Below are 27,983 nucleotides of genomic sequence, written 5' to 3'. Positions count from 1 at the left end.
TTTCCCAGTTTCCTGACCATCTGGTGTTTGTCTCCCCGTTTCCTTTGCCATGTGACTCCCTGCCTCCACTTGAAGACCCTCCCTGGAATGGACTTGGGGGCTGGAGTTATTGGGAGACAATGGACAGCCTGGGACATTCCCCTGGAGTGAAGGAAGCTAAGGGACAACAATACTGATGCTTATAAAACCATGAGGGGTGTTGATAAGAGACTTTTTCCCAAAACAGGGTAGTCTGAAACTAGTGTGCAGAGGTTTAAGGTGAAAGGGTGAAGATTTAAAAGGTTTATAAAATCTTGATTTAAGTTTATAAGATTATGAGAGGCATAGATAGAGTAAACAGTTGGTATCTTTCTCGCCAACTAACAGTGCGTGCGCATTTAAGGTGGGGGGAGTTCGAAGACGAGTTCTTTTGCAAAGAGAATGGTGGTTGGGTGGAATATGCTGTGTGGGGTGGTGGATAGTCGAGGGGTAATAACTGCTCCTGAACCTGGTGGTATGGATCCCTGAGGGTCCTGTACCTCCCTCCTGATGGCAGCTGCGAGAAGAGAAGAGAGCATGGCCTAGATCATGGGCCGAAGAGTCTGTTATGGACACACAGGGTCACACACCACGGAAGCAGGCCCATTGGCCCATGCCAACCTAGATTCCCATTGGCCCATACCAACCTAGATTCCCACTGGCCCATGCCAACCTAGATTCCCACTGGCCCATGCCAACCTAGATTCCCATTGGCCCATACCAACCTAGATTCCCATTGGCCCATACCAACCTAGATTCCCATTAGCCCATTCCAACCTAGATTCTCATTGACCCATGCCAACCTTGATCCCCACTGGCCCATGCCACCCTAGATTCCCACTGGCCCATGCCAACCTAGATTCCCATTGGTCCATACCAACCTAGATTCCCATTAGCCCATGCCAACCCAGATTCTCATTGGCCCATGCCAACCTTGATCCCCACTGGCCCATGCCAACCTAGATTCCCATTGGCCCATACCAACCTAGATTCCCATTGGCCCATACCAACCTAGATTCCCATTAGCCCATTCCAACCTAGATTCTCATTGACCCATGCCAACCTTGATCCCCACTGGCCCATGCCACCCTAGATTCCCACTGGCCCATGCCAACCTAGATTCCCATTGGCCCATGCCAACCTAGTTTCCCATTAGCCCATGCCAACTTAGACTCCCATAGGCCCATGAACCTCAAGACCTTTCCTATCCACATGTTTAAGGTGAGTGGGTCAAGAATAGGAACCCAAGGGGCAGCTTTTTCACCCAGGAGTTTGTCCAAACATGAAGTGAGCTGCCAGAGGAAGTGCTTGAGGCAGGTACATCAATGACATTTAAAGGGGACTTGGATACGTACATGGATAGGAAAGGTTTAGAGAGATCTGGGCCAAACACGGATTGAAGGGGGTAGCTTGGATGGCAATCATGGTAGGGCTGAAGCGGCTATGTGTGAATGTATGACAGAAAAGGCTTCTTAGGGCATATTCTGGAGAAAGGCAATAAAGCAAATATTAATTTCAACACCGACCTGTCTTCAGACCTGAATGTGGATTGTAGATTGAGTTTAAAATGCAGCTCAGAACAATGGTCTTCCTGGAGCTGCAGACTGGGGTCGATTGCAAACCAGGAAACTCACCATGGACCTGAGATGTCTGCATATGCATGAAGGCAACTTAGAGACAGCAGTGATTAATATTCAGTCTAGGGTGTTGGTGTGAAGATATAGGTGTTTGAAAATTATCTGTAACTCAACGGGAGCACTATGAATGCATTGTATCAATAGTAATCATCCGGCATATTAAAAAAAATGTCATCTAAGGTTGGGTCGGGGAGTCTCTTCTTCGAAGAGTGACTCCTGTATGACGCCTGATTGTTGTGCAGAATAAGGGCTTCTATATCCACCAGCTTCAGCGTCTCCCAGTGACTGCATTCACAGCCACAACAGGCTGATGTGGCTCAAATGCAGTCAGCCAACGTAATGAAAGACCCCACCCACCCCGGGCATTCTCCCTTCGGGCAGAAGATGCAGAATCCTGAAAGCACGAGCCACCAGGCTCAAGGACCAGCTTCTGCCCCGGTGCTATCAGACACTTGAACAGACCTCTCGTATGATAAGACTGACCCTTGACCTCCCAACCTACCTCGTTAGGATCTTGTATCTTATCCTTTACCTGCACTGCACTCTCTCTGTGGCTGTGACACTTTATTATGCGTTCTGTTACTGCTTTACCTTGTTCTACCTCAATGCTCTGTGTAATAATCTTTATGAGGTGTAGTTGTAGACCTCTTTTAGTCTTGATAGACCATGGATTTGCACCTTGGGAAGTTTCCAGGGGCAAGCCTGGGCAAAGGTTTTTTTATGGAAGACCAGCAGTTGCCCAAGCTGCAAGTCTCCCCTCTCCATGCCACCGATGTTGTACAAGTGAAGGGTATTAGGACCCATACAGCTTGGCACCAGTGTTGTCGCAGAGCAATGTGTGGCTAAGTGCCTTGCTCAAGGACACACATGCAGCCTCAGCCAAGGCTCGAACTAGTGACCTTCAGATCGCTAGACGAACGCCTTAACCACTTGGCCACGAACCAACACACAAGGGTAGAACACACTGAATGGTGGGTAGTGCCGAGGGACAGGGGGACCTCGGTGAATGAGGGTAGGACACACTGAATGGTGGGGAGTGTCGAGGGACAGAGGGACCTCAGTGTACGAGAGTAGAACACACTGAATGGTGGGGAGTGTCGAGGGACAGAGGGACCTCGGTGTACGAGGGTAGAACACACTGAATGGTGGGGAGTGTCGAGGGACAGGAGGACCTCGGTGAATGAGGGTAGAACACACTGTGAATGGTGGGGAGTGTCGAGGGACAGGGACCTCAGTGTACGAGGGTAGAACACACTGAATGGTGGGGAGTGTCAAGGGACAGAGGGACCTCGGTGTACAAGGGCAGGACACACACTGTGAATGGTGGGGAATGTCGAGGACAGAGGGACCTCGGTGTACGAGGGTAGAACACACTGAATGGTGGGGAGTGTTGATGGACAGAGGGACCTCGGTGTACGAGGGTAGAACACACACTGTGAATGGTGGGGAGTGTCGAGGGAGAGAGGGATCTTGGTGTATAAGGGCAGGACACTCTGTGAATGGTGGGGAGTGTGGAGGGATAGAGGGACCTCGGTGTACGAGGGTAGAACACTCTGTGAATGGTGGGGAGTGTCGAGGGACAGTGGGCCCTCGGTGTACAAGGGTAGAACACTCTGTGATGGTGGACTCCTGGGGAAGTGTTGAGGAGTCAGTGGAGATTGGTATTATTCCCTAAAGGACGGATGTCAGATATTTTTTTCTCTGCTAGATTGTGTATTACATTGAACTGCCGCTGCTAAGTTAACAAATTTCACAATAACAGTAATAAACCTGATTCTGATTTTCAGCAGGGACAGTATGGGCCGAATAGACGAGTGCCCGGTGACAGCAGTACGGGGCAGCTGGCAAGGGGTCTCCCAAAGAACCCAGCGCATCTGCAGTTGTGAACTTCCCTCTATTCAGGACATCTACAAAGACGGGTGTGTGAAAAGGGCCCAAAGGATCACTGGGGACCCGAGTCACCCCAAACACAAACTGTTCCAGCCGGGAAACGGTACCGCAGCATAAAAGCCAGGACCAACCAACAGCTTCTTCCACCAGGCCATCAGACTGACACAATAGTATTTCTATCTTATATTGAGTGTCCTGTTGTACATACTATTTATTATAAATGACCCTAAGTTGCACTTTGCACATTTAGACGGAGACATAACGTAAAGATTTTTACTCCCCATGCGGATCAAGGTTAGAAGGAACAAAGTCAATTCAATTGGATTCACGCCCGTCCCAGACGCGGCAACGTGTGCGGGCGACAGACTCACTGCGCTCGACGGAGAGGGAGATCCCGCATCCGCACCAGTCTGTGGCATTGACGTCCCAGAGGTTGTCGGTCATCTGGCAGAAGTACCGGCTGGCGTCGCTGGACATGGCGCGGCTGATCTGCAAGGACATGGTCCCGCGGTGGAGGTCCTTGGTGCCCAGGTAACGGTTGGTGCTCCCGGCTGGGTATACGGGCTGCTGGGAGCCGGGCTCCCAGTACATCAGCCTCCTGAGGGCTCCTTGCCCACCGGGAGGCACGTACTGCCACACGAAGTACCGGTTGTCGTGCCGGTAGGAGAACCGGCATTGCAGGGAGACCGGCGAGCCCTCGGTGGCCACCATCGTTGCTGAGGACAAGCGGAAGTTGGTTCCAGCCATGCAGGAGCCTAGAGAGATTTTATTTAAAATGGAATGATCAGCATCAGTTCCCATCTCCGTATCCCTGGGTCAGACTCACACCGGGAGCACCGTGCACAGTTCCCGTCTCCGTATCCCTGGGTCAGACCCACACCAGGAGCACCGTGCACAGTTCCCGTCTCCCTATCCCTGGGTCAGACCCACACCGGGAGCACCATGCACAGTACCCGTCTCCATATCCCTGGGTCAGACCCACACCGGGAGCACCGTGCACAGTTCCCATCTCTGTATCCCTGGGTCAGACCCACACCAGGAGCACCGTGCACAGTTCCCATCTCTGTATCCCTGGGTCAGACCCACACCAGGAGCACCGTGCACAGTTCCCGTCTCTGTATCCCTGGGTCAGACCCACACTGGGAGCACCGTGCACAGTTCCTGTCTCTGTATCCCTGGATCAGACCCACACCAGGAGCACCGTGCACAGTTCCCACCTCTATATCCCTGGGTCAGACCCACACCAGGAGCACCGTGCACAGTTCCCATCTCTGTATCCCTGGGTCAGACCCACACCAGGAGCACCGTGCACAGTCCCCATCTCTGTATCCCTGGGTCAGACCCACACCAGGAGCACCGTGCACAATTCTCATCTCTGTATCCCTGGGTCAGAGCCACACAGGGAGCACCGTGCACAGTTCCCATCTCTGTATCCCTGGGTCAGACCCACACTGGAAGCACTGTGCACAGTTCCCATCTCTGTATCCCTGGGTCAGACCCACACCAGGAGCACCGTGCACAGTTCCCATCTCTGTATCCCTAAGTCAGACCCACACCAGGAGCACCGTGCACAGTTCCCGTCTCTGTATCCCTGGGTCAGACCCACACTGGGAGCACCGTGCACAGTTCCTGTCTCTGTATCCCTGGATCAGACCCACACTGGGAGCACTGTGCACAGTTCCTGTCTCTGTATCCCTGGGTCAGACACACACCAGCAGCACCGTGCACAGTTCCCATCTCCGTATCCCTGGGTCAGACCCACACCAGGAGCACCGTGCACAATTCTCATCTCTGTATCCCTCGGTCAGACCCACACAGGGAGCACCGTGCACAGTTCCTATCTCCCTATCCCTGGGTCAGACCCACACCAGGAGCACCGTGCACAATTCTCATCTCTGTATCCCTGGGTCAGACCCACACCAGGAGCACCATGCACAATTCTCATCTCTGTATCCCTGGGTCAGACCCACACCAGGAACACCGTGCACAATTCTCATCTTTGTATCCCTGGGTCAGACCCACACCGGGAGCACCGTGCACAGTTCCCGTCTCTGTATCCCTGGGTCAGATCCACACCAGGAACACTGTGCACAGTTCCCGTCTCTGGGTGAGACCACACTGATATAATCAGAAGGAAATGAGTAGGTCCCTTACCAGCCATGAGGAGAAGGAGCTGGACCTTAACGATATTTGATGCCATGCTGGTGGGAAGAGTTTCTGTGTTCAGAGCCCCAGGACCGTGGTACTGCCTGATGATAGCAGACAGACAACTGACCTCTGAAGGCACTTTTACAATGTGGATTCTCGCTCTGAGTCATCCAGGAAACATTGGGAGCTGACATTGCACAAAATGTACATTGACATCGGTGAGGCCAAATTTGGAGTATTGTGTACAGTTCTGGTCACCGAATTATAGGAAAGATGCCAATAAAATAGAGAGAGTACAGAGAAGATTTACTAGACTGTTACCTGGGTTTCAGCAACTAAGTTACAGGGAAAGGTTGAACAAGTTCGGTCTTTATTCATTGGAGCGTAGAAGGTTGAGAGTGGACTTGATAGAGGTATTTAAAATTATGAGCGGGATAGATAGAGTTGACGTTGATAGGCATTTTCCATTGAGAGTAGGGGAGATTCAAACAAGAGGACATGAGTTGAGAGCTCGGGGGCAAAAGTTTATGTTAACATGAGGGGGAACTTCTTTACTCAGAGAGTGGTAGCTGTGTGGAATGAGCTTCTGGTAGAAGTGCTAGAGGCAGGTTCGGTATTGTCATTTGAATAACAATTGGATAGGTATATGGACAGGAAAGGAATGGAGGGTTATGGGCTGAGTGCAGGTCGGTGGGACTAGGTGAGAGTAAGCGTTCAGCACGGACTAGAAAGGCTGAGATGGCCTCTTTCCATGCTGTAATGGTTATATGGTTATAAAAGAGAAGAGGGGGCACAAATGGGGATTCCTTTGTGTCAGACCATGGGGATGTGTGATGGGATTGTGAGGAGGGAGTTTCACTCTGTGTCTGACCCCGGGAGTGTGTGATGGGACGGTGTGGAGGGAGATTCACTCTGTGTCTGACCCTGGGAGGGTGTGATGGGACGGTGTGGAGGGTGTTTCACTCTGTGTCTGACCCCGGGAGTATGTGATGGGACGGTGTGGAGGGTGTTTCACTCTGTGTCTGACCCCGGGAGTGTGTGATGGGACGGTGTGGAGGGAGATTCACTCTGTGTCTGACCCCGGGAGGGTGTGATGGGACGGTATGGAGGGTGTTTCACTCTATGTCTGACCCCAAGAATGTGAGATAGGACGGTGTGGAGGGAGATTCACTCTGTCTGACCCCGGGAGTGTGTGATGGGATGGTGTGGAGGGAGTTTCACTCTGTCTGACCCCGGGAGTGTGTGATGGGACGATGTGGGGGGAGATTCACTCTGTGTCTGATCCCGGGAGTGTGTGATGAGACGGTGTGGAGGGAGATTCACTCTGTGTCTAACCCCGGGAGTGTGTGATGGGACGGTGTGGAGGGAGTTTCACTCTGTGTCTGACCCCGGGAGTGTGTGATGAGACGGTGTGGAGGGAGATTCACTCTGTGTCTGACCCCGGGAGTGTGTGATGGGACGGTGTGGAGGGAGTTTCACTCTGTGTCTGACCCCGGGAGTGTGTGATGGGACGGTATGGAGGGAGATTCACTCAGTGTCTGACCCCGGGAGTGTGTGATGGGACGGTGTGGAGGGAGCTTCACTCAGTGTCTGACCCCGGGAGTGTGTGATGGAACGGTCTGGAGGGAGAATCACTCTGTGTCTGACCCCGGGAGTGTGTGATGGGACGGTATGGAGGGAGTTTCACTCAGTGTCTGACCCCGGGAGTGTGTGATGGGACAGTGTGGAGGGAGATTCACACTGTGTCTGACCCCAGGAGTGTGTGATGGGACGGTCTGGAGGGAGATTCACTCTTTGTCTGACCCCGTGAGTGTGTGATGGGACGGTGTGGAGGGAGATTCACTCTGTGTCTGACCCCGGGAGTGTGTGATGGGACGGTGTGGAGGGAGTTTCACTCTGTGTCTGACCCCGGGAGTGTGTGATGGGACAGTGTGGAGGGAGATTCACTCTGTGTCTGACCCCGTGAGTGTGTGATGGGACGGTCTGGAGGGAGAGTTACATTTTTAGACTATTGAGAGCAGAAATTTCACAGTGGACCTTCATACCGTGAGGAGTGTTGTAGAAAAGAGAGACCTGGAGGCCGATGGTTTGGAATGAGGTAAGAGGGCCGAATGGCCTCTTTCGGCACCTGGCAGCGTTTCGTCGTCGTTTTGTTGCGTGGCGGCCTGTGGGCGGGGTTTTGCTACTGTCAATCAACAAATGAAAGCTGTCAGTACTGGGGGTTGGTCAATGAGCTGTCAGTCAGAGCAGTAGGCGGGCCTCCGAGCGGAAGTGATGCACTAGGCCTATCATTCGGTTTGTAGCCCCTGGCTCGAGTTGTGTTGACGGCCCGGGTCCCGGTGCCCGGAACGAAGATGTCAGACACATGGAGCGACATCCAGGCCCACAAGAAGCAGCTGCACAGTCTGAGGGAGAGGCTGCAGCGGAGGCGGAGGGAGCCAGGCGGTGAGGGGAAGAGGAAGCGGTTGGGGAAAGTGAAGTTAATGGGGAGGGGAGGTGGAGATGGAGGGGTGGGTCGAGGTTTGGATTGGAGGGGAGGGGCGGGGCATGTAGCCGGTGAACAGTGGAAAGGGAGGGGCGGGGAGGAAAAGGTTATGTGAGCTTATTAGAGATGTGTGGGTTAACGAGGAGGGGATAGGGGTAGTTTGAGGGGGAGGGCAATGGGTAAATGGGGTTGAGGAGGAGTAGGTGTGATCATGAGGGTTGAGGAGGGGAATGGGGCAGGGGAGTTGTGGGGGAGGGGAATGGGGCGGGGGTTGAGGGTGTTGGGGCAGAGGAAGGGGTGAGGGTGATGAGAGGTTAAGGCGTACAGGGGGTGGTGGGAGGGAGTTGTTGGAGGATGAGGGGGAGGGTTGACGTGACGGGGGGGGGGGAGGTGGAGAGGAGGGGAGGGAATGATGAAACTGGACCAGAGCTAGTTTGTGGGGGGGGGGGAATTAGGCAGGATGCAACAGAGGTTGGTCGGGTGAGGCTATTTGAAGAGGAGGGAATGGATGGCAAGCAGGAGTGAAGTATTAAGTATGCAGCAAACTATGTGTACTGTTGGGGTGAACCAGGAGAGTTTAGGGAACCCTGGTTGATGAGTGATGTTGGAACTTAGGTGAAGAAGAAGAAGATTTAGGAGGTCACGATTGAGCAAATCCTTTGATGACTATAAAGTAAGAATACCCTTACAAGGGAAATCGGAAGGGCAAAAGGAGGAAATGAGGTGGATGTAGCAGGTAGGGTTAATGAAAATCCCGGGAAGTTTTACAACGAGATGAAAAGTAAACAACAACTAGGAAGAGAGTAATGTCACTTAGGGATCAGCAGGGCTGCCTGTATCCCAGCCACTGGAGATGGATGGGAATCTTAACGAGTATTTATCTTCTTAGTTAATGAGAAGGAAAATATGACTGCTCAGAAGATTGGGAAAATGTGGAGATCTTTTCGAGGGCAATAATTTTACCAGGGTGGTAAAATTCACAATCTCCGGGGCCTGACTGAGCACGTCCCAGGACTTTGTGGGAGGTTCGGGAGGAAATTGCAGACACCCTTGTGGAGATAATTGCTTCATCATTAATTACTGGTGGAGTTCCCAAAGACAGGGAGGTGGCTAATATTGCTCTGTTATTAAAGAAGGGTAGCAGTGATAAGCCAGGGAACTCCAGGGCAGGCAGCCTGACCTCAGTAGTAGGGAGGTTATTGGAGGGAATTCCGAGGGTCAGCATCTACACTGATCCAGAGGGATTTGTGGGTGGAAAGTTGTGCTTGACAAACCTCTTTGGAGATGTTTTTTGAAGAGATTACCACAAAGGTAATCAGGGGCAGGGCAGTGGATATTGTCCATTTGGACTTTTGGAGGTCCGGCGTGATAGACCGGTCTGGAAGGTCGGGTCCCATGATGTTCAGGGAGAGCGAGTTTGGTAGATTCAAAATTGTCTCGGTGGTAGGAAGCAGAGGATAGTCGATGAAGGTTGTTTCTCAGACCAGAGACTGGAGGTTAGTGGAGTGCCAGTAATCAATGTTTGGGACTTTTGTTGTTCATAGAGTCACAGAGAAGTACAGCAACCCATCCAGTTCATGCCGAAACCATTTAACTGTCGACCTGCACCGGGACAATAGCCCCCCGTACCCCTACTATACATGCGCCTAACCAAACTTCTCTTGAACATTGAAATCGAGCTCGCATTCACCACTTCTTGTGGCAGCTCGTTCCACACTCTCACGACCCTCGGAGTGAAGATGTTTAAATTTCTTACCTTTCACCCTTAACCTGTGACTTCTGGTTGTGGTCCCTCCCATCCTCAGCGGAAAAAGCCTGCTTGCATTTACCCTAACTAAACCCCTCATAATTTTGTATACCTCTGTCAAATCTCCCCTCAGTCTTCTACATTCTGAAGAATACAGTCCCAACCTATTCAATCTTTCCTTCTAACTCAGGTCCTCCAGACCCAACAACATCCTTGTAAATTTTCTCTATACCCTTTCAAACTTGTTTACATCTTTCCTGTAGGTAGGTGACCAAAAACTTCACACAGTACTCATAATTAGGCCTTGCCAATGTCTCTTACAACTTCGACATAACATCCCATCTCTGTCCTCAGGAGATCAGTTAGGAAGTGGGCCGAGCAGTTGCAAATAGATTTCAGTCCAGATGTGTATGAGGAGCTACATACTGACCCTACAGGAAGAAAGGGCCGTTCGGAGAGCTTTTGGCCCATTGGCCTTCATTAATCAATGTATTGAGTACAGGAGATGAGATCTTATGTTGAAATTGAATAAGGCTGCAGGTAAGGCCTACTTTGGAGTACTGTGTGCAGTTTTGGTCACCTATCTGCAGGAAAGGTGTAAATAAGATTGAGAATTTACAAGGATATTAGCTATAAGGAATGATTGAATAGGTTAGGACAGAAGATTCAGGGAAGATTTGATGCAGGTGTGCAAGTTATGAGCGGTACAGACGGGGCAAATGAAAGCGGGCTTTTTCCACTGAGATTGGTGAGACTACAACCAGAGGTCATGGGTTAAAGGTGAGTGGTTTAAGGGGAACATGAGGGGAACTTTCCTCCATCAGTGGGTGGTGAGCGTGTGGATCGAGCTGCCTGCACAAGAGGTCCATGCGATTTTGATTTCAAGATTCAAGAGAAGTTTGGGTCGATACATGGATGGGAGGGGTATGGAGGGCTGTGGTCTATTTGCAGATCAGATCAATAGAATTAAGTGGTTTAAATGGTTCGGCACAGGCTAGATGGGCCAAAAGGCCTGTTTCTGTTCTGTGCTTTTCTGTGACTCTATTTTAGAAAGTCAAACCAGCACAGGACTTGTACTATAGGGTGTAATAGTTCACAGGGGCCCAGGGGTACAGGTTCATGGCTGCCTGAAAGTGGAGTCACAGGGAGACAGGGTGGTGGAGAAGATGTTTGGCTCGCTGGCTTTCATCGGGGAGTTCAGGAGAGGAGACGTTACATTGCAGATGTACAAACCCCATTTCCAGAAAAGTTGGGATGTATTCCAAAATGCAATTAAAACAAAAATCTGTGATATGTTAATTCACGTGAACCTTTATTTAACTGACAAAAGTACAAAGAAAAGATTTTCAATAGTTTTATGGACCAATGTAATTGTATTTTACACAAATTTAGAATTTGATGGCTGTAACACACTCAACAAAAGGCATGAGGCATGTTTACCATTTTGTTACATCACCTTTCCTTTTAATAACACTTTTTAATCGTTTTGGAACTGAGGATACTAATTGTAGTGGATTTGCAATTGGAAATTTTGTCCATTCTTGCTTGATATAAGACTTCAGCTTCTCAACAGTCCGTAGTCTCCGTTGTCTGATTCTCCTCTTCATGATGCGCCATACATTTTCAATAGGAGATAGATCTGGACTGGCAGCAGGCCAGTCAAGCACACGCACTCTGTGTCTTCAAAGCCATGCTGTTGGAGCCCGTGCAGAATGTGGTCTGGCTTTGTCCTGCTGAAATAAGCATGGACGTCCCGGGAAGAGACGTCGCCTTGATAGCAACATATGTCTCTCTAAATCCTAATATACGCCTCAGAGTCAATGGTACCTTCACATACATGCAACTCACCCATGCTGTGGGCACTGATGCACCCCCGTACCATCACAGATGCTGGCTTTTGCACCTTTCACTGATGACAATCAGGATGGTCGTTTTCACCTTTGGCACAGAGAACTCTACGCCTGTTTTTTGCAAAAACTAGCTGAAATGTGGACTCATCTGACCACAGCACACTGTTCCACAGTCTTTCGGTCCATCTGAGATGAACTCGGGCCCAGAGAACTCGCCAGTGTTTCTGCATAGAGTTGATGTATGGCTTCCTCCTTGCGTAATACAGTTTCAAATTGCATTTCTGGATGCAGCGACGGACTGTGTTAAGTGACAATGGGTTTCCAAAGTACTCCCGAGCCCAGGTGGCTATAATCGTCACAGTAGCATGACGGTTTCTTAGGCAGTGCCGCCTGAGGGCTCGAAGATCACGCGCATTCAGCAGTGGTTTCCGACCTTGCCCTTTACGCACTGAGATGTCTCTGAATTCTCTGAATCTTTTCACAATATTATGTGCTGTAGATATTGAAAGACCTAAATTCTCTGCAATCTTGTGTTGGGTAATGTTACTTTTGAACTGACTAACAATTCTCTCACGAATTTTGGCACAAAGGGGTGAGCCACGACCCACCCTTGCTTGCAAAGACTGAGCCTTGATGGATGCTACTTTTATACCCAGTCATGATACCTCACCTACTACCAATTAGCCTGCTTAATGTGGAGTCTTCCAAACCGGTGTTACTTGAATATTCTGTGCATTTTTCAATCTGATTTTAACTCCCAACTTTTGTTGAGTGTGTTGCAGCCATCAAATTCTAAATTTGTGTATATTTGCAAAATACAATTAAGTTGGTCAGTAAAACTATTGAAAATCTTTTGTTTGTACTTTTGTTAGTTAAATAAAGGTTCTCGTGAATTAACATCGCAAATTTTTTTTATTGCATTTTTGAAAATATCCCAACTTTTCTAGAAATAGGGTTTGTACAAGGCATTGTATTGTGTACAGTTCTGGTCACTGAATTATAGGAAAGATGTCAACAAAATAGAGAGAGTACAGAGAAGATTTACTAGAATGTTACCTGGGTTTCAGCACCTACGTTACAGAGAAAGGTTGAACAAGTTAGGTCTTTATTCTTTGGAGTGTGGAAGGTTGAGGGGGGACTTGATAGAGGTATTTAAAATTATGAGGGGATAGATGGAGTTGACGTGGATAGGCTTTTTCCATTGAGAGTAGGGGAGATTCAAACAAGGACATGAGTTGAGAGTTAAGGGGCAAAAGTTTAGGGGTAGCACGAGGGGGGGCTTCTTTACTCAGAGAGTGGCAGCTGTGTGAAATGTGCCTCCAGTAGAAGTGGAGAGGCAGGTTCAATATTGTCATTTTTAAGAATTGGATAGGTATATGGACAGGAAAGGAATGGAGGGTTATGGGCTGAGTGTGGGTAGGTGGGACCAGGTGAGAGTAAGCGTTCGGCATGGACTAGAAGGGCCGAGGTGGCCTGTTTCTGTGCTGTAATTGTTATATGGCTATAAGGCACTGGCGAGGCCGCACTTGCAGTGCTGTGTACAGTTTTGGAAGAACATGGCTGACCTGGAAAGAGGGCAGAGAAGATTTACAAGGAGGTTACTAGGTCCAGAGGTTGGCCAGGCAAGATCTTCATGCACTGGAACGTAGGAGAACAGGGGACACCCATAGAGAAATGTTTAAAATGATGAGATGGACAGCAACCGTAACTTCCTCAGGGCAGGGGAGTCCAGATCTAGAAGGCAGAGATTTAGGGAGAGTGGGACAACATTTCCATTTGAGTTTATGGAAAGCACTGCCAGAGGAGGAATTGAGACAGGGACAACAGTGTCATTTGAAGCACTTGGGCAGGGACATGGAGAGTTGGGGCTTCAGGGATGATGAGCTGAATGCAGAGCGTTGAGACGAGCCGGGCGGGCCTGTGGTCAGCATGGACTAGAGGGGCCAAAGGGCCTGTATTGGTGCTCTCTCTGACTGAAAGGTGTGAGTGGATGGCTGGACCGTGACACCGAACAGGAGTTTGCCCCAGTTAGAGACAGCGGTTCCCTCAGGCTGAGGCAGAGTGTGTGGGTAACACGGGAGGTCGAGGACAGTGTTGGGTTATGGAGTCAGGTGTGCAGAGTGTCAGAGGCCACAGTGGTGGGACTGAGGACGGGGGAGTCTGCAGGGGCAGACTGGACAGCTCACAAGAAGGGGAAGAATGATCTTAAGACATACATGTGTGCTCTTGTTACTGGATGGCATGGATTGGTTGGGCCAAAGGGCATGTTTGCATCCTGTTGGACCGTGATGAGGTGGCATAGATGGTGGCCCCTCTCAGGAGTGACCTGGGTGGGGGTGGGGTCACCTAGATACACACCCCACTCATCCACTGCTTGCCTTTGCCTCCGCAGCCCAGACGGAGACTGTTCAGGGGGTGGGTGCCGGCCTCCGTAGTGACAGCCCAGTCCTGCCCGCTGCCCTACCACCCAGCAAACCGAGTGGCCTGGACCAGGACGAGAAGATCGACCCCCTCCTCGAGAAGCGGCTGCTCGAGCACCTCTCCAACCAGGCTCTGCTTCTGCCCACCGACTCGCTTGCCATCCAGAACACCTTGTTGTCGGTGAGAGAGGGGGATAGAACACTCTGATCAGTGAGAGAGAGGGATAGAACACTCTTATCAGTGAGAGAGTGGGATAGAACACTTATCAGTGAGAGAGAGGGATAAAACACTCTTATCAGTGAGAGAGAGGGATAGAACACTCTTATCAGTGAGAGAGGGATAGAGCACTTATCAGTGAGAGAGAGGGATAAAACACTCTTATCAGTGAGAGAGGGGGATAGAGCACTCTTATCAGGGAGAGAGGGGGATAGAACACTCTTATCAGGGAGAGAGGGGGATAGAACACTTATCAGTGAGAGAGGGGGATAGGACACTTATCAGGGAGAGAGGGGGATAGAACACTTATCAGGGAGAGAGGGGGATAGAACACTTATCAGTGAGAGAGGGGGGATAGAACACTCTTATCAGTGAGAGGGGGGGATAGAGCACATCAGGGAGAGAGGGGGATAGAGCACTTATCAGGGAGAGAGGGGGATAGAGCACTTATCAGGGAGAGAGGGGGATAGAACGATTTGTTATCAGAGAGGGGGGATAGAGCGCCACTGAGTTAGGCACAGAGTGAGACTCCCTCCACACTGTCCCATCACACACTCCCTGGCTCAGACACAGAGTGAATCTCCCTCCACACTGTCCCATCACACACTCCCTGGCTCAGACACAGAGTGAATCTCCCTCCACACCGTCCCATCACACACTCCCGGGGTCAGACACAGAGTGAATCTCCCTCCACACCGTCCCATCACACACTCCCAGGGTCAGACACAGAGTGGATCTCCCTCCACATCGTCCCATCACACACTCTCGGGGTCAGACACAGAGTGAATCTCCCTCCACACTGTCCCATCACACACTCCCAGGGTCAGACACAGAGTGAATCTCCCTCCACACCGTCCCATCACGCACTCCCTGGGTCAGACACAGTGAATCTCCCTGCACACCGTCCCATCACACACTCCCGGGGTCAGACACAGAGTGAAACTCCCTCCACACCGTCCCATCACACACTCCCGGGGTCAGACACAGAGTGGATCTCCCTCCACATCGTCCCATCACACACTCTTGGGGTCAGACACAGAGTGAATCTCCCTCCACACTGTCCCATCACACACTCCCAGGGTCAGACACAGAGTGGATCTCCCTCCACATCGTCCCATCACACACTCTCGGGGTCAGACACAGAGTGAATCTCCCTCCACACTGTCCCATCACACACTCCCAGGGTCAGACAGAGAGTGAATCTCCCTCCACACCGTCCCATCACGCACTCCCCGGGTCAGACACAGTGAATCTCCCTGCACACCGTCCCATCACACACTCCTGGGGTCAGACACAGAGTGAATCTCCCTCCACACCGTCCCATCACACACTCCCGGGGTCAGACACAGAGTGAAACTCCCTCCACACCGTCCCATCACACACTCCCGGGGTCAGACACTGAGTGAAACTCCCTCATCCCATCACACACTCCCGGGGTCAGACACAGGGTGAAACTCCCTCATCCCATCACACATGGGGATGTTCGGCCCACACTCTCCATGCTGACCCAGTTACACCGGTCGCATTCCACTTTCCCCACGTTCCCATCAGCTCTCCCCAGATGCTTCCTGTCAGTCACAGACTCGGGGTGCAGCTTGTCTTGCCCAATAAACCCACCAGCCTGTACATCTGCACGAGCTGGCTTTCAACATTTAAGAGATGTTTGGTAGGGGTTTGACGGCAGATGGTCCCAGTGCAGGTCGGTGGGAGGAGGCAGTTTAAATGGTTCAGCATGGATTTGATGGGCCGAAGGGCCTGTTTCTGTGCTGTACTTCTCTATGACTCTATCCCTGTCTTTACCCGCCCTCCACCCAAGCTCCAGTGCTCGGTGACCCAGGGGAACGTGGAGAGCCTCCTGCAGAAGTTTGCGGCCCAGGAGCTGATTGAGGTGCGAGGGGGCCTGTCCCAGGACGGCATGCCCACCACCGTCACCTTTGCCGACCACACCAAGCTCTCGGCCATGCTGGTGCTTCTGCCCCAGGAGGGCGAGCCGTCCCCGCCGCAGGCCGAGGGGGGCCAGAAGAGGCGGGCCCAGCCCCCTCCGGTTGGATCCGCCCCCTCCCCGCCCGACAGGAAGCCACCCGAGCCCGCCAAGAAGTCCCGCAAGGTGGCCTCCGAACTGGACCTGGAGATCGAGAGGCTGCTGAACCAGCAGTCCACCAAGGAGAGGCAGAGCAAGAAGGTACGGCTTGTTCCGGGGGCTGGGAGGGTGGGAAGGGAGAGGATGGGTGGGTGAGAGGGATTGGGGAACAAGCTGGGGGGAGAGGGTTAGGGGGTGGGAGGGAGTGATGTGATGTGAGTGTAGTACGGGAAGGGAGAAAGTGAGAGTTTAGCAGGGGGCGGTGAGTAGGGTAGAAACAAGGGGGTAGAGGTAGAGGGGTGGAGGGATGTAGCTCTGTGGGAGGAGTAGTGTAGGTGCAGAGGGCAGAAAAGAGGGATCCCTCTGACACTCCCTCTTGCACAGTCGGGAAGGGAGATTCCCCTCTGCTCTCACAGAGGTGCAATGATCTCTCAGCACAGCCACCTGCGGGCCACGGGGATCGCTCGGCACTACCACCCCGCCGAGCGTGGGGATCTCTTAGTGCTGCTCCCACGCGTGGGGAGCTCCCTCAGTGACTCTCCCTCTCCCCCAGATGAGCCAGGAGATCCTGGAGCTGCTGAACACCAGCACGGCGAAGGAACAGTCGATGGTGGAGAAGTTCCGGTCGCGCGGCCGCGCCCAGGTGCAGGAGTTCTGTGACCACGGCACCAAGCTCGAGTGTATGAGGGCCCAGGACCTGGAGCGGCCCTGCCGCAAACTCCACTTCAGGTGGGGGCAGTGGGGAGGGTGGTGGCAGGGACATGATGGAGAGGGGTCGTGGGGGTGTGGGAGAGAGGTGAAGTGTATACCAGGGCCCAGGGCCTATTGGAGGGGTCCTGCCTCAAAGTTCACTTCAGTTGCGGACGTGGGGGGTGGGGTGACATCATGAAGGGCTGAAGGAAGAGAGGGCAGAGGGTGGGAGGGGCAGGACAGGGGGAACAGGAGGATTGTGGGATTGTGATTGAAGTATGCGATGTTTTTGAGAGCCCTGATCCTGGAACAGCCCTGCCACAAGCTTCACTTCAGGTGGGTGGGTGGGAAGTAGGACTGGGGGAGAGGCCGAGGTGGGGGGAAAATGTCCAGAACCTTTTGTGTTGGGGTTTCTTTCACCCCTGGTTCTTCCTGTCGGGGAAGGATGTCTCAACCATTTGGAGATCCTTCACACTCTGGTTGGGATCCCTCGCTCTGGCTTGTTCCCTTAGTTGGATTGGGGATCCCTCTCACTGGGTGTGGGGAGATCCCTCGATCAGCATGTTTGGATTGGGGTAAATGATCTTTCTCTTGGGGGGGGTGTGTGATAACATACTCGGTTGGATCTCTTCCTGTTGGGTGATCCCTTGAGGTTGTCGATCCCTCACTGCCGTAGAGGAGCCCTTTTGGTGGGGATCCTTCCCTCATTCCAGTTGGATTCTCCGCTTGTAAGGGGATCTCCCAGGTGGTGGCTCCTTTTCTCCAGGGAATCGCACTCTCGGATGGGGTATCCCTTGTTTCAACTGTCTGTCCAGATGAGGTCCCCCTCTCTGGATGGGGTATCTCTTTTCTGTGGGGGGGTTTCTTTGCTTCAGTTTGGCTGTTCACTCCGGGGCAAGAGATTTCTCTCTCAGGGCTGGGGGATCCCTCTCCCTGGGTGGGGATCCCTCTCTAGGAGGGAGATCCTTCTCCTGACTGTAGACTCCCTCTCTCTCTCTGGGCAGGAGATCCCTCTCCAGGCTGGGGGATCTCTCTCTCTCTCTCTGGGCAGGAGATCCCTCTCCGGGCCGGGGGATCCCTCTCTCTGGGCAGGAGGTCCCTCTCCGGGCCGGGGGATCCCACTCTCTCTCTGGGCAGGAGATCCCTCTCCAGGCCGGGGGGATCCCTCTCTCTCTCTGGGCAGGAGGTCCCTCTCCAGGCCGGGGGATCCCACTCTCTCTGGGCAGGGGATCCTAACCCTGGCTGTAGGTTCCCTCTCGCTGGGCAGGAGATCCATCTCCGGGCTGGGGTAATCCCTCTCTCCAGGGGCTACCTGTCGCTCCTCCGGGCCTGACCTCTCGCTTCCGCAGGCGCATCATCAACAAGCACACGGACGAGTCTCTGGGCGACTGCTCCTTCCTCAACACCTGCTTCCACATGGACACCTGCAAATATGTGCACTACGAGATCGACAGCTGCCTGGACACCGGCCCAGTTCTGCCCCTGGACGGGCAGGGCTCCGACAAGCCCCTCACCCCCAGTGTGGGCACTGACCCCAGCCTGGGCAAGCTCTTCCCCCCACAGGTGTGCCAAGTTCCGGTGGGGGGGGGGGGGGTTTGTTGTGTTGTAGGATGGACGGGGTGGGTGTGTGAGTGTGTGTGTGTGTGTGTGTAAGACAAAACAAGTTGAATAAGGTTGGGCACGGGATGTGTGTGTAGATTTTAGTGAAATGTGCAGCAAGCTTCCCCGTGGTAGGCTAATTCAGAGTCAGGACACTTGGGATCCAGGGAAATTTGGCTGTGTTGGTTTGCCTCTCGAAGGCAGAGGCTGGCATCAGATGTGTCCTTGGCTGCGTAAGTCTCGGGAAGACGAGACAGAGACGGCTTTCCCACCTCAAACCCCGGTTTGTGTGGATGCTGTGTAATTCCCTCTCCCATTACAGCTCAGTGCCAGAAAATAACCGCACACTGCATACCATTAAAAGAATTATATTTATGAATCTCAGCTTAAGGGTTAGCAAAGAAAATGGCCCATTATAGTTAAATAGTCAAATGTGCACAAGCTGGATCTCATCTTGAACTTCTCTGTCACTCACGCGCTGGGCCCTCGGTCAACATGAATGCCCACACCACCTTCCGAACATCGCTCGCAATCCATCTTGAACACACGGGTCCTATCCTGTGACCGTCTTCTCTCTTCATCGCCCACCGAACAAAAGCCCCAAGACCAACCTCAGTGTCCCTCGCCAAAAAATACCTCCTCCCCCCTCCCCGTTTCACCATCCTAATTGAACGGCACACATTCTTCATCATCGCTTATCTTCAGCAGTAACCCAAACAGGCGGAAAGCAGAACAGCCTGCTCTTACATAACTGCTAAATGAAATACCTACAGCGTGACAGTTAAGATGTGAACCAGGGCATTACAGATGGTTCGTATTCTGCCTGGAAATCAGTGACAGTGATATTCCGCAGGGATCTGTTCTGGGTCGTGTGTGTGTGTGTGTGTGTGTGTGTGAGAGACAGATAGATCTAGGGAGGATAATTGAATTGCATTGAATGATCTTTATTGTCAATATACATGGGTACAATGAAACTCTGTTTGGCTTCCTCTCAGGCAATCAAACAAAGCGGTAGATAAAAACAAGACAGTAATAGAAAAACAGTATTAAATAGATAAGTAGCAGAAAATAAGTTGCAGCAGCACCGGAATATCACAGTAACACACAAAGTGTCGTTAGTGCAACTAACGTCCCTGTGAGTCCCTGTGTGTGCTCACAGTTTCAGTCATTGTTCTGTGGTAGTGGTGTGATGGAGGCTACAGCTCTGGGGTAGAAGCTGTTCCCCAGTCTATTTGTTCTGGCTTTTAGTGTCCTGAACCTATTGCTGGACAAGGCTGCGGGTCAAACAGGGAGTGGCTGACATAATTCCTATGTTGGGATAGTCTAAGACGAGAGGGCACAGCCTCTGAATAGAGGGGCATCCTTTTAGAACGGAGACGAGGCGGAATTTCTTTAGCCAGTGAATGGTGAATCTGGAATTCGTTGTCACAGGCAGCTGTGGAGGCCAAGTCTTTACGAATACTTAAGGCAGAGATTGATAGATTCTTGATTAGTCAGGGCATGGAGGGATACGGGGAGAAGGCAGGAGATTGCTGAGAGGGAAATGGATCAGCCATGGTGAAATGGTGGAGCAGACTCGACGGGCCAAATGGTCTAATTCTACTCCTGTAATTTACTGTGTGTGTGAGTGCGTGTCTGTGTGTGGAACTGGGGAGAGAGCGTGTTTGTGTGTTGAGAGATGGTGTGTGAGTGATTCATTGTGTGAGCATGGGACATGGGGAGTGTGTGTGGGTGTGAAATCCAGGGGTGGGGGTATGTGTTTGTGACATGGGGTACCCGTGTGAGACAAGCGCTGCGTGTATGAGACACACACCTGACCATCACCTCTGGTGACCATCTTTGGGTCCTCACCGGCCACTGGAGTAGTACAGGAAGATTGGAGGCAGGCAAATGTTATTCCTATGTTCAAGAAGGGGAATAGGGATAATCCTGGGAGTTACAGACCAGTGAGCTGGGCATGCTTTATGCCTTATTTCCCTGACGCCAGCCTCCAGGCTTGAGTCGACATAGTAGTAGAGCTGGACAAGCTGTTGGAGGGGATTCTTAGAGACGGGATTTTCGAGGATTCAGAGAAGAATAGTCTGATTAGAGATGATCAACGTGGCTGGGTGAGGGGCAGGTAATGTCTTACGAGCCTGAAGGACACTTTGGATAAAACTGACCAGTCAGATTGAAGTTAGAGTGATGGATGTGGTGACCATGGGCTTTGGGAAGGAGTTCACCATGGGGGGGCTCACCTAGAATTTCAGGAGGCACAGGACCCAGAGTACCTGGGCTGCAGGGGTTCAATATCGGCTTGCGCGCGGAACGCAAAAGGTGGTAGTGGATGGCAGACGTTCTGCCTGGAGGTTGGTGAACGATGGTGTTCCTCGGCAATCTGTTCTCGGACCCCTGTTCTTTGTGATTTTTGTAAATGACTTGGATGAAGAACCAGAAAGGTGGGTTGTTAAGTTTGCGGCTGATACAAGCTTCCGCTGAGACGGCAGCACATTCGGACACAGAGGGCTCTCGGGCCATCCAAAGGTGTTTTTTTTAATTGTCTATTTTATGATCGCAAGACAATGCTGAACTTTAGGAACTTAGGTACTGCAGGTCCACCGCATCAGTGAGCTGCTCGCTGGCCGAGGAGCTGGACTCGGTGCCTGCTACAGGAAGGTATCCAAGGCGGCGTGCAGTGTAACTGTCTTCGACGTTTCTCTTGCGAATGCAAAACCCTGTTGGACACAGATGATGTAGAATGCCGCAGGTCTGTGTACGTTGTTTGGTGGCGCGACAGACGGCGGGGGAGCTGTGTGGCACCGGATGTAGTGAGGACAAGGCCTCAATATGCGGGCTTGCCTGCTGCTGCAGACCATGGGAGGAGGCGCTGGAGGTGGTGTAGCGTGGTTTCTGTGCTCAGTTGGCTGCTGCCCTCCAGTGTTCAATCCGTGGAATGACAGGCTGGATTGCATGCAGGTGAACTCCACCATTAATTTGAGGGGCAACGAACCATCGAACATTGCAGCACAGAAACAGGCCTTTTGGCCCTTCTTGGCTGTGCTGAACCATGTCACTCAGGAACTTGGCTTTGTATTTTTTCTGTGACAGTGTGTGTGTTCACTATCTTGAATGTACTGTGTGCCCTCTGCTGTACACTTTCTGCACCTCAGCCCCAGAGGAATGCTGTTTTGTTTGGCTGTGTTCCTGATAATGAAACATGGATTAGATTTGAGAAGTTGGTGGTGGTGTGGATAGTGTCGAAGGTTGCCACAGGTTACAAGGGGACATTGATAGGATGCAGAACTGGGCTGGGAAGCGGCAGATGCGATTTAATCTCAAAAGCTGTGTGAAAAGATACATATTCGGAGCACTGCGTTCAGTTCCAGTCACCCCATTATAGGAAGGATGTGGAACTAAAGAGCCTGTTTTATGAGGAAAGGTGGAACGAGGCAGGGCTTTTCTCTTTGGTCTGAAGGAGAATGGGAGATGACTGATGTTAAGCAACAGAGTGGACAGCCAACTGAGTGGAAATGGCTAGTACAAGAGGACATGATTGGAGGAAGTTACAGAGGGAAGTCAGAGTAGGTTTATTATGCAGAGAATGGGAGCCTCTGGGGAACGCTCTGCCAGCATTGGCGGTAGAGGCAGATACATTGGGGACATTTCAGATATTCTTAGACAGGGATATGGGTGATAGAGGGCCACGTGGGAGGAAAGGGTTAAATTGATCTTGGAGTTGGTTCATTGCTGTGGGCTAAAGGACCTGTACTGTGCCATACTGTTCCGTGACACGAGGTGTGTATGTGTCTTTGTGAGTGAGTGTGACAAGGGATGCATGTGCTGGGAGAGTGTGAACAGACAGTAACAATCTCTCACGCCCCCTCCCTCCCCGTCTCTCGCGCCCTCCTCTTCCCCTCACAACCCCTCTCCCCTTTCCCTCCCCTCACAGTGGATCTGCTGTGACATCCGGTTCCTGGACGTCAGCATCCTGGGGAAGTTTGCCGTGGTGATGGCCGACCCCCCCTGGGACATCCACATGGAGCTGCCGTACGGCACCCTCACCGACGACGAGATGAGGAGGCTCAACATTCCCGTGCTCCAAGATGACGGCTTCCTCTTCCTCTGGGTCACTGGCAGGTAGGCACCAGGGGGCAAGGAGCCGGGGGGGGGCAGCCCGGCTGTTGCTAATATCGCTTTATTCCAGAAGGGAAATGGGGATAATACTGGAAACCGATGACCAATGGGTCTCACATCACTGGTAGGAAAGTTCCTGGAGAGAATTCTTCAGGAGAAGATCGCTGAGCAATTGCGACACCATGTCAACGTGTTGGGATGGTCAGTTAGTTTTTAATGGGTTCTAGATCATGGCCTCTCTTTGGGGGCTTTGTTGTTGCTTACATGGTGGGTAGTGGGTGCTAGAGCAAGTAGGGGCAAGGGTTGATGCTTTTGCTAGTGCGTGGGGTAGATGGGGGGCTTTGGGACTCTTCATTCATTCTTCGGGGGTGTTTTTTCCTGTTTCGAGGTTGTATGTGAAGAGTAAGAATTTCAGGCTGTATACTGTCTACATTCTCTGATCTCAATTTGAACCCGGTGTGATTAGGGACAGTCAGCGGGGCTTTGTCATGTCTTGTGGGCAGAGTATTTTGATAAGCTGTTGAAGGTGATTGATGAAGTTCGAGCTGTGGATTTTGACCAGGTGAATTTTAGAAAGGTGTTTGACAAAGTCTTTCATGGGAGAAGATTTAAGGTACAAGGTAAATTGGCTGTTTGGATTCAGAACTGGCTTGCCCACTGAGGCAGAGAATAGTGGTCAGTGGGACTTATTCTAACTGGATGTCTGTGACTAATGGGACCTCTACTGTTTGCAAAAAATATAAAGGACCCGCATGAAAATGTGGGTGGGTGGGTGGGTTTGTAACTTTTCAGATGAAACATATATCAGTGATGTTGTGGATAGCACAGACATTTGCCAAAGGAGAGAGCAGATATTTGCAAATATGGGCAGAGAAATGGCAGATGGTGTTTAATCCAGGCAAGTATGAGGTGTTGCACTTTGGGAAGTCGAGTGTAAAGGGACACTATAGGAAGGATGTTGAGTCTTTGGAGAGGGTGAAAGGGAGGTTTACCAGGATGCTGCCTGGTTTAGAGGGCATGTGCTATCACGAGAGGCTGGACAAACTTGGGTTGTTTTCTCTAGAGCGTCAGGAGATCTGATATGAGAAGCATAGATAGAAGCATAGATAGAGTGGACAGAGTGTTGCCCAGGGTAGAATTGTCAAATACCAGAGTGCATGCATTGAAGGTGAGAGGGGGGATGTGAGGGTAAGTTGATTACTCAGAGAGTGGTGGATGCCTGGAATGTGCTGCCTGGTATGGTGGTGGAGGCAAATACATTAGAGGCTTTTTAGAGATACTCAGATAGGCACCTGGATGTAAGGAAATGGAGGGATATGGACATGGAGAAGGTGGGAGGGATTAGTGTTTGGGTGTGTTTGATTTGCCTCTTAGCTGGTTTGGCACAACATTGTGGGCTGAATGGCCTGTTCCATGTTCTGTACATTGTACGTGGACCCTGGAGTTAGCAGAGGGATCTTGGGGTGTTGGTCCACAGGTCCCTGAAAGTGGCTGCTCTGGTGGATAGGGTGGTAAAGAAGGTCTTTATCAGCTAAGGGACGGAGCTGGGAAGTTCATGTTGAAGGTTTACAAAGTTCTGGTCAGGCCATATCCGGAGTCTTGTGCTCATTGCCGGTCACCCCATTACAGGAAGGGTGTGGAGGCTTTGGAGGGAATCCAGAAGAGGCTGCCTGGTGTAGAGGGCAGGAGCTACACGGAGAGGTCAACAAACTTGAGTTGTTTTCTCTGGAGTGGCCGAGGCTGAGGGGAGACCTGAGAGAGGTTTATAGGATTGAGAGGCAGAGATAGAGCAGACAGTCGATATCTGCCCCCCCCCCCACCCCCGGGGTGGAAATAAGAAACACCAGATGGGTGAGAGTTTTACCCAGAGAATGTGTGGTCCGGTGTGGTGCTGGAGGAGGCAGAGTCTGTTAGACAGATGGACAGGAACATGGTGCAGGCAAAGGGATTCCTCTCCCCTCGCCCCCTCCCTCCCTCAACCTCATGCACCCTCACCCTCTCTCCCCTGCAGGGCGATGGAGTTGGGCCGTGAGTGTTTAAACCTCTGGGGGTGAGTATAGATCCATCGGCTAACCACCTCTCTGCCCCCATCCCTTTCCTTTTCACACTCACCCACTCACCTGTTTCCCCTCAACCCTCCCTCCCTGCCCTTACCCCTTCCCCCTCTCTCTCTCCTCTCTCCTCACTCCCCCTCCCCTCTCCCCTCACCCCAACTCTCCCCATCCCTTGCCTTTTCACAACCCACCCACTCACCCCCTTTCCCCTCAACCCTCCTCTGCCCTCTCCCTCACACCTTCCCTCTCTCCTTCCTCTCCCCGCCTTCCTCTCCCGTCACTCCCCCTTCCCTCTCCCCTCACTCCCCCTTTCCTCTCCCCTCATCCCTTTCCATTTCACAACCCACCCACTCACCCCCTTTCCCCTCAAACCCTGTCACCTCCTTTCCCCTCAATACTCCTCTGCCCCTGTCTTGCCCTCACCTTCACACCTTCACTGTCTCCTTCCTCTCCCCTCTCTCACCCTCCCCCTCCCACCTCCCCTCCCTTTTCCCTCTCCCCACTTCCCCATCCCCTCGCTGCCCTTCCCCACCCCTCCCCCTCCCTTCATTCCCCCTGCTCTCACCACACATTCCTTCTCCCATTACCCTTCCTACCCACTTCCCCTACCCCATTCCCTCCTCCTCCCACTCCTGCGCCCCTCTTCCCACCCTTACCCTTCCCCCTCCCCTCACACCTGCCCCACTGACCCATTCCCCCACCTTAGTGGTCAGTAACATCCCTGATTCCTTCACCCCCTCCCCCTCTGTCGCCCACTTCCTGTCACCTCCCTGCATCTTTTCTCCACCAATCAGCTATGAGAGAGTGGATGAGATCATCTGGGTGAAGACCAATCAACTGCAGCGGATCATCCGGACCGGACGGACTGGCCATTGGCTAAACCATGGCAAGGAGCACTGCCTGGTGAGACCCCCACCCCACACCTCCCCTCACCCTCTCCTCATAAACCCCTCCCCTCACCCTCTCCTCATAACCCCCTCCCCTCACCCTCTCCTCATACCAGCTACCCTCACCCTCTCCTCATAAACCCCTCCCTTCACCCTCTCCTCATAACCCCATCCCCTCTCCTTCTCCCCACAACCCCCTCTCCTCACCTCCCCATAACCCCCTCCCCTCACCTCCCCATAACCACCTCCCCTCACCCTCTCCTCATAAACCCCTCCCTTCACCTTCTCCTCATAACCCCCTCCCCTCCCCACAACCCCCTCCCCTCACCTCCCCACCCCACACCCCTCACCCTCTCCTCATAACCCCCTCCCCTCTCCTTCTCCCCATAAACCCCTCCCCTCACCTCCCCATAGCCCCCTCCCCTCACCTCCCCATAACCACCTCCCCTCACCTTCTCCCCACAAACCCCTTCCCTCACCTTCTCCCCACAAACCCCTTCCCTCACCCTCTCCTCATAAACCCCTTCCCTCACTCTCTCCCCATAACCCCCTCCCCCTCTCCTCATAAACCCATCCCCCCACCCTCTCCTCATAAACCCCGCACTCTACCCTTTCCCCTCACACCAGCCTCACCGTCTGAACTACAGCATGGAGCACTGTCTGGTGTCTACCCACCATCTCTCACATCTCATCTGTTAACCCCTCCTCTCCTCTCCCTCAAGCTCCCTCCTCTTTGTCCTCCTTTCCCTCTCCCTCCCCCTCCCCCTCCTTTATCACTCTCCCCGTCCCTCCTCTCTCCCCATTACTCCCACCTCCACCACTCTAACCCTGTCTTCTGTTCCCTCCTTCCAGGTGGGGGTGAAGGGAAACCCTCAGGGCTTCAACCGTGGGCTGGACTGTGATGTCATTGTGGCTGAGGTGAGCAGGGCCCCCCCCGTGGGAGGTGGGGTGGAGGGAGCCCTGTGGGCAGGTGGAGGGAAGAGCTCCCAAGACAGGCCCAGGAAGCACCCGTACGTGGGGGAGGGAATGGTCAGCAGGTCAGTCAGCCTCCGAGGAGGGTGGAGCATCGCAAAGGGGAGATTGTGTTCCAGGTGAACGGGAATGGGTGAGACCTCACCCAGAGCACTGGGCATGGATCCGACCTCCCGACCCGGAAAGAATGCAGTAACACTGGGCTGAATGGCTGGAGGTGGCCTGTCCCGTCCTGGGGTTGGAGGGGATGGGTGAGCGGTGGGGGGGAGGTGCTGTCTGTATATGTGAATGTTGATTACACCTGAACATGTGTCGACTTGGGCGTGTTGGTTGTTAGCTTCAAAAGTTTCACTGTTTCAATTCGCACGTGATAAATAAACAAATCTGAATCCGAGGGCGGATTCTGAGTTCAAGGTCGAGTTTATTGTCAGATGAGCTGTATGGGTGCAGGTCGGTGGGACTAGGCAGGTTTGGCATGGACTAGATGGGCTGAAGGGCCTGTTTCTGTGCTGTAGTGTTCTGTGACTTTCTGTGCAACGATGGAATGAAAAACTTACAGCACAGGCACACAACGTTCAGAAGAACACAAGTGATCAGAGTTGTACTGGATGGTTAAGGAACTGAACAGCCGAAGGAAGTAGCTGTTCCTGAACCTGGTGGTGTGGGACTTCAGGCTTCTGCCCGACGGGAGCTGTGAGAAGACACGTGGCCCGGATGCTGGGGGTTTTGATGATGAACGTTGCCTTTTTTGAAGTAGCAACACATGTAGATACCCCCGATGGGGGGTGGGGGGTGTGTCTGGGATGTATTGGGCTCCACTTCTCTTTGTGTCTTACTTTCCTGCACATTGGGATTGCTGTAGCGGACGGTGATCAACCAGTGGATTACAGCAACTGTAGACATCTGTAGATGTTTGTTGCCATGTTTGGTGACAAGCTGAACGGCTGAGAGGGTCAACGGGGTCTCACCACCATCCTCCAGGGACATTTACCAGGAGCGCTGTGTACACTGGGTCGTTAGTGTTATCAAGGATCCCGCCCCATCCATCCAGCATCCTCTTTGACTTTCTACCATCAGGCAGGAGACTCCGATAGAAGGACGGTCAGGATGGGAAACGGTCAGGCCATGAGGCTTCTGAACTCCCTGCTGCATCACATTCAAAGTGTCACTGGTTAA

General features: G+C 52.3%; 1 protein-coding gene and 1 gene segment (V, D, J or C); one reads left to right on the top strand and one right to left on the bottom strand.

Moving 5' to 3' along the window:
* LOC132381413 (Ig heavy chain C region-like) overlaps nucleotides 1-7,895 on the bottom strand; it is a 31,530-nt gene extending 23,635 nt beyond the window's left edge. The window contains 3 exon segments of the C gene segment in view: nucleotides 3,917-4,300; nucleotides 5,700-5,880; nucleotides 7,739-7,895. Of these exon segments, the coding sequence occupies nucleotides 3,917-4,300; nucleotides 5,700-5,745 (430 nt within the window).
* An 18-nt stretch (nucleotides 7,896-7,913) lies between these two features.
* Nucleotides 7,914-27,983, top strand: part of LOC132381411 (N6-adenosine-methyltransferase subunit METTL3-like) — a 39,386-nt gene continuing 19,316 nt past the window's right edge. For 2 of the 3 annotated variants that reach the window (XR_009508024.1, XM_059950804.1), the window contains exons 1-9: nucleotides 7,914-8,138; nucleotides 14,168-14,376; nucleotides 16,229-16,594; nucleotides 17,046-17,221; nucleotides 18,532-18,745; nucleotides 22,710-22,897; nucleotides 24,906-24,944; nucleotides 25,743-25,851; nucleotides 26,688-26,753. Coding sequence is in view for 2 of the 3 variants with exons in the window: in XM_059950804.1 (XP_059806787.1) it covers nucleotides 8,048-8,138; nucleotides 14,168-14,376; nucleotides 16,229-16,594; nucleotides 17,046-17,221; nucleotides 18,532-18,745; nucleotides 22,710-22,897; nucleotides 24,906-24,944; nucleotides 25,743-25,851; nucleotides 26,688-26,753 (1,458 nt within the window). In the remaining variant the exon portion in view is untranslated. The remainder of the gene's footprint in view (nucleotides 8,139-14,167; nucleotides 14,377-16,228; nucleotides 16,595-17,045; nucleotides 17,222-18,531; nucleotides 18,746-22,709; nucleotides 22,898-24,905; nucleotides 24,945-25,742; nucleotides 25,852-26,687; nucleotides 26,754-27,983) is intronic. The other variant, XM_059950805.1, reaches the window with a different exon arrangement.

Source organism: Hypanus sabinus, chromosome 26 (assembly GCF_030144855.1).
Source record: "Hypanus sabinus isolate sHypSab1 chromosome 26, sHypSab1.hap1, whole genome shotgun sequence".
Taxonomy (NCBI): domain Eukaryota; kingdom Metazoa; phylum Chordata; class Chondrichthyes; order Myliobatiformes; family Dasyatidae; genus Hypanus; species Hypanus sabinus.
This window is presented reverse-complemented; position numbering and strand designations above follow the sequence as displayed.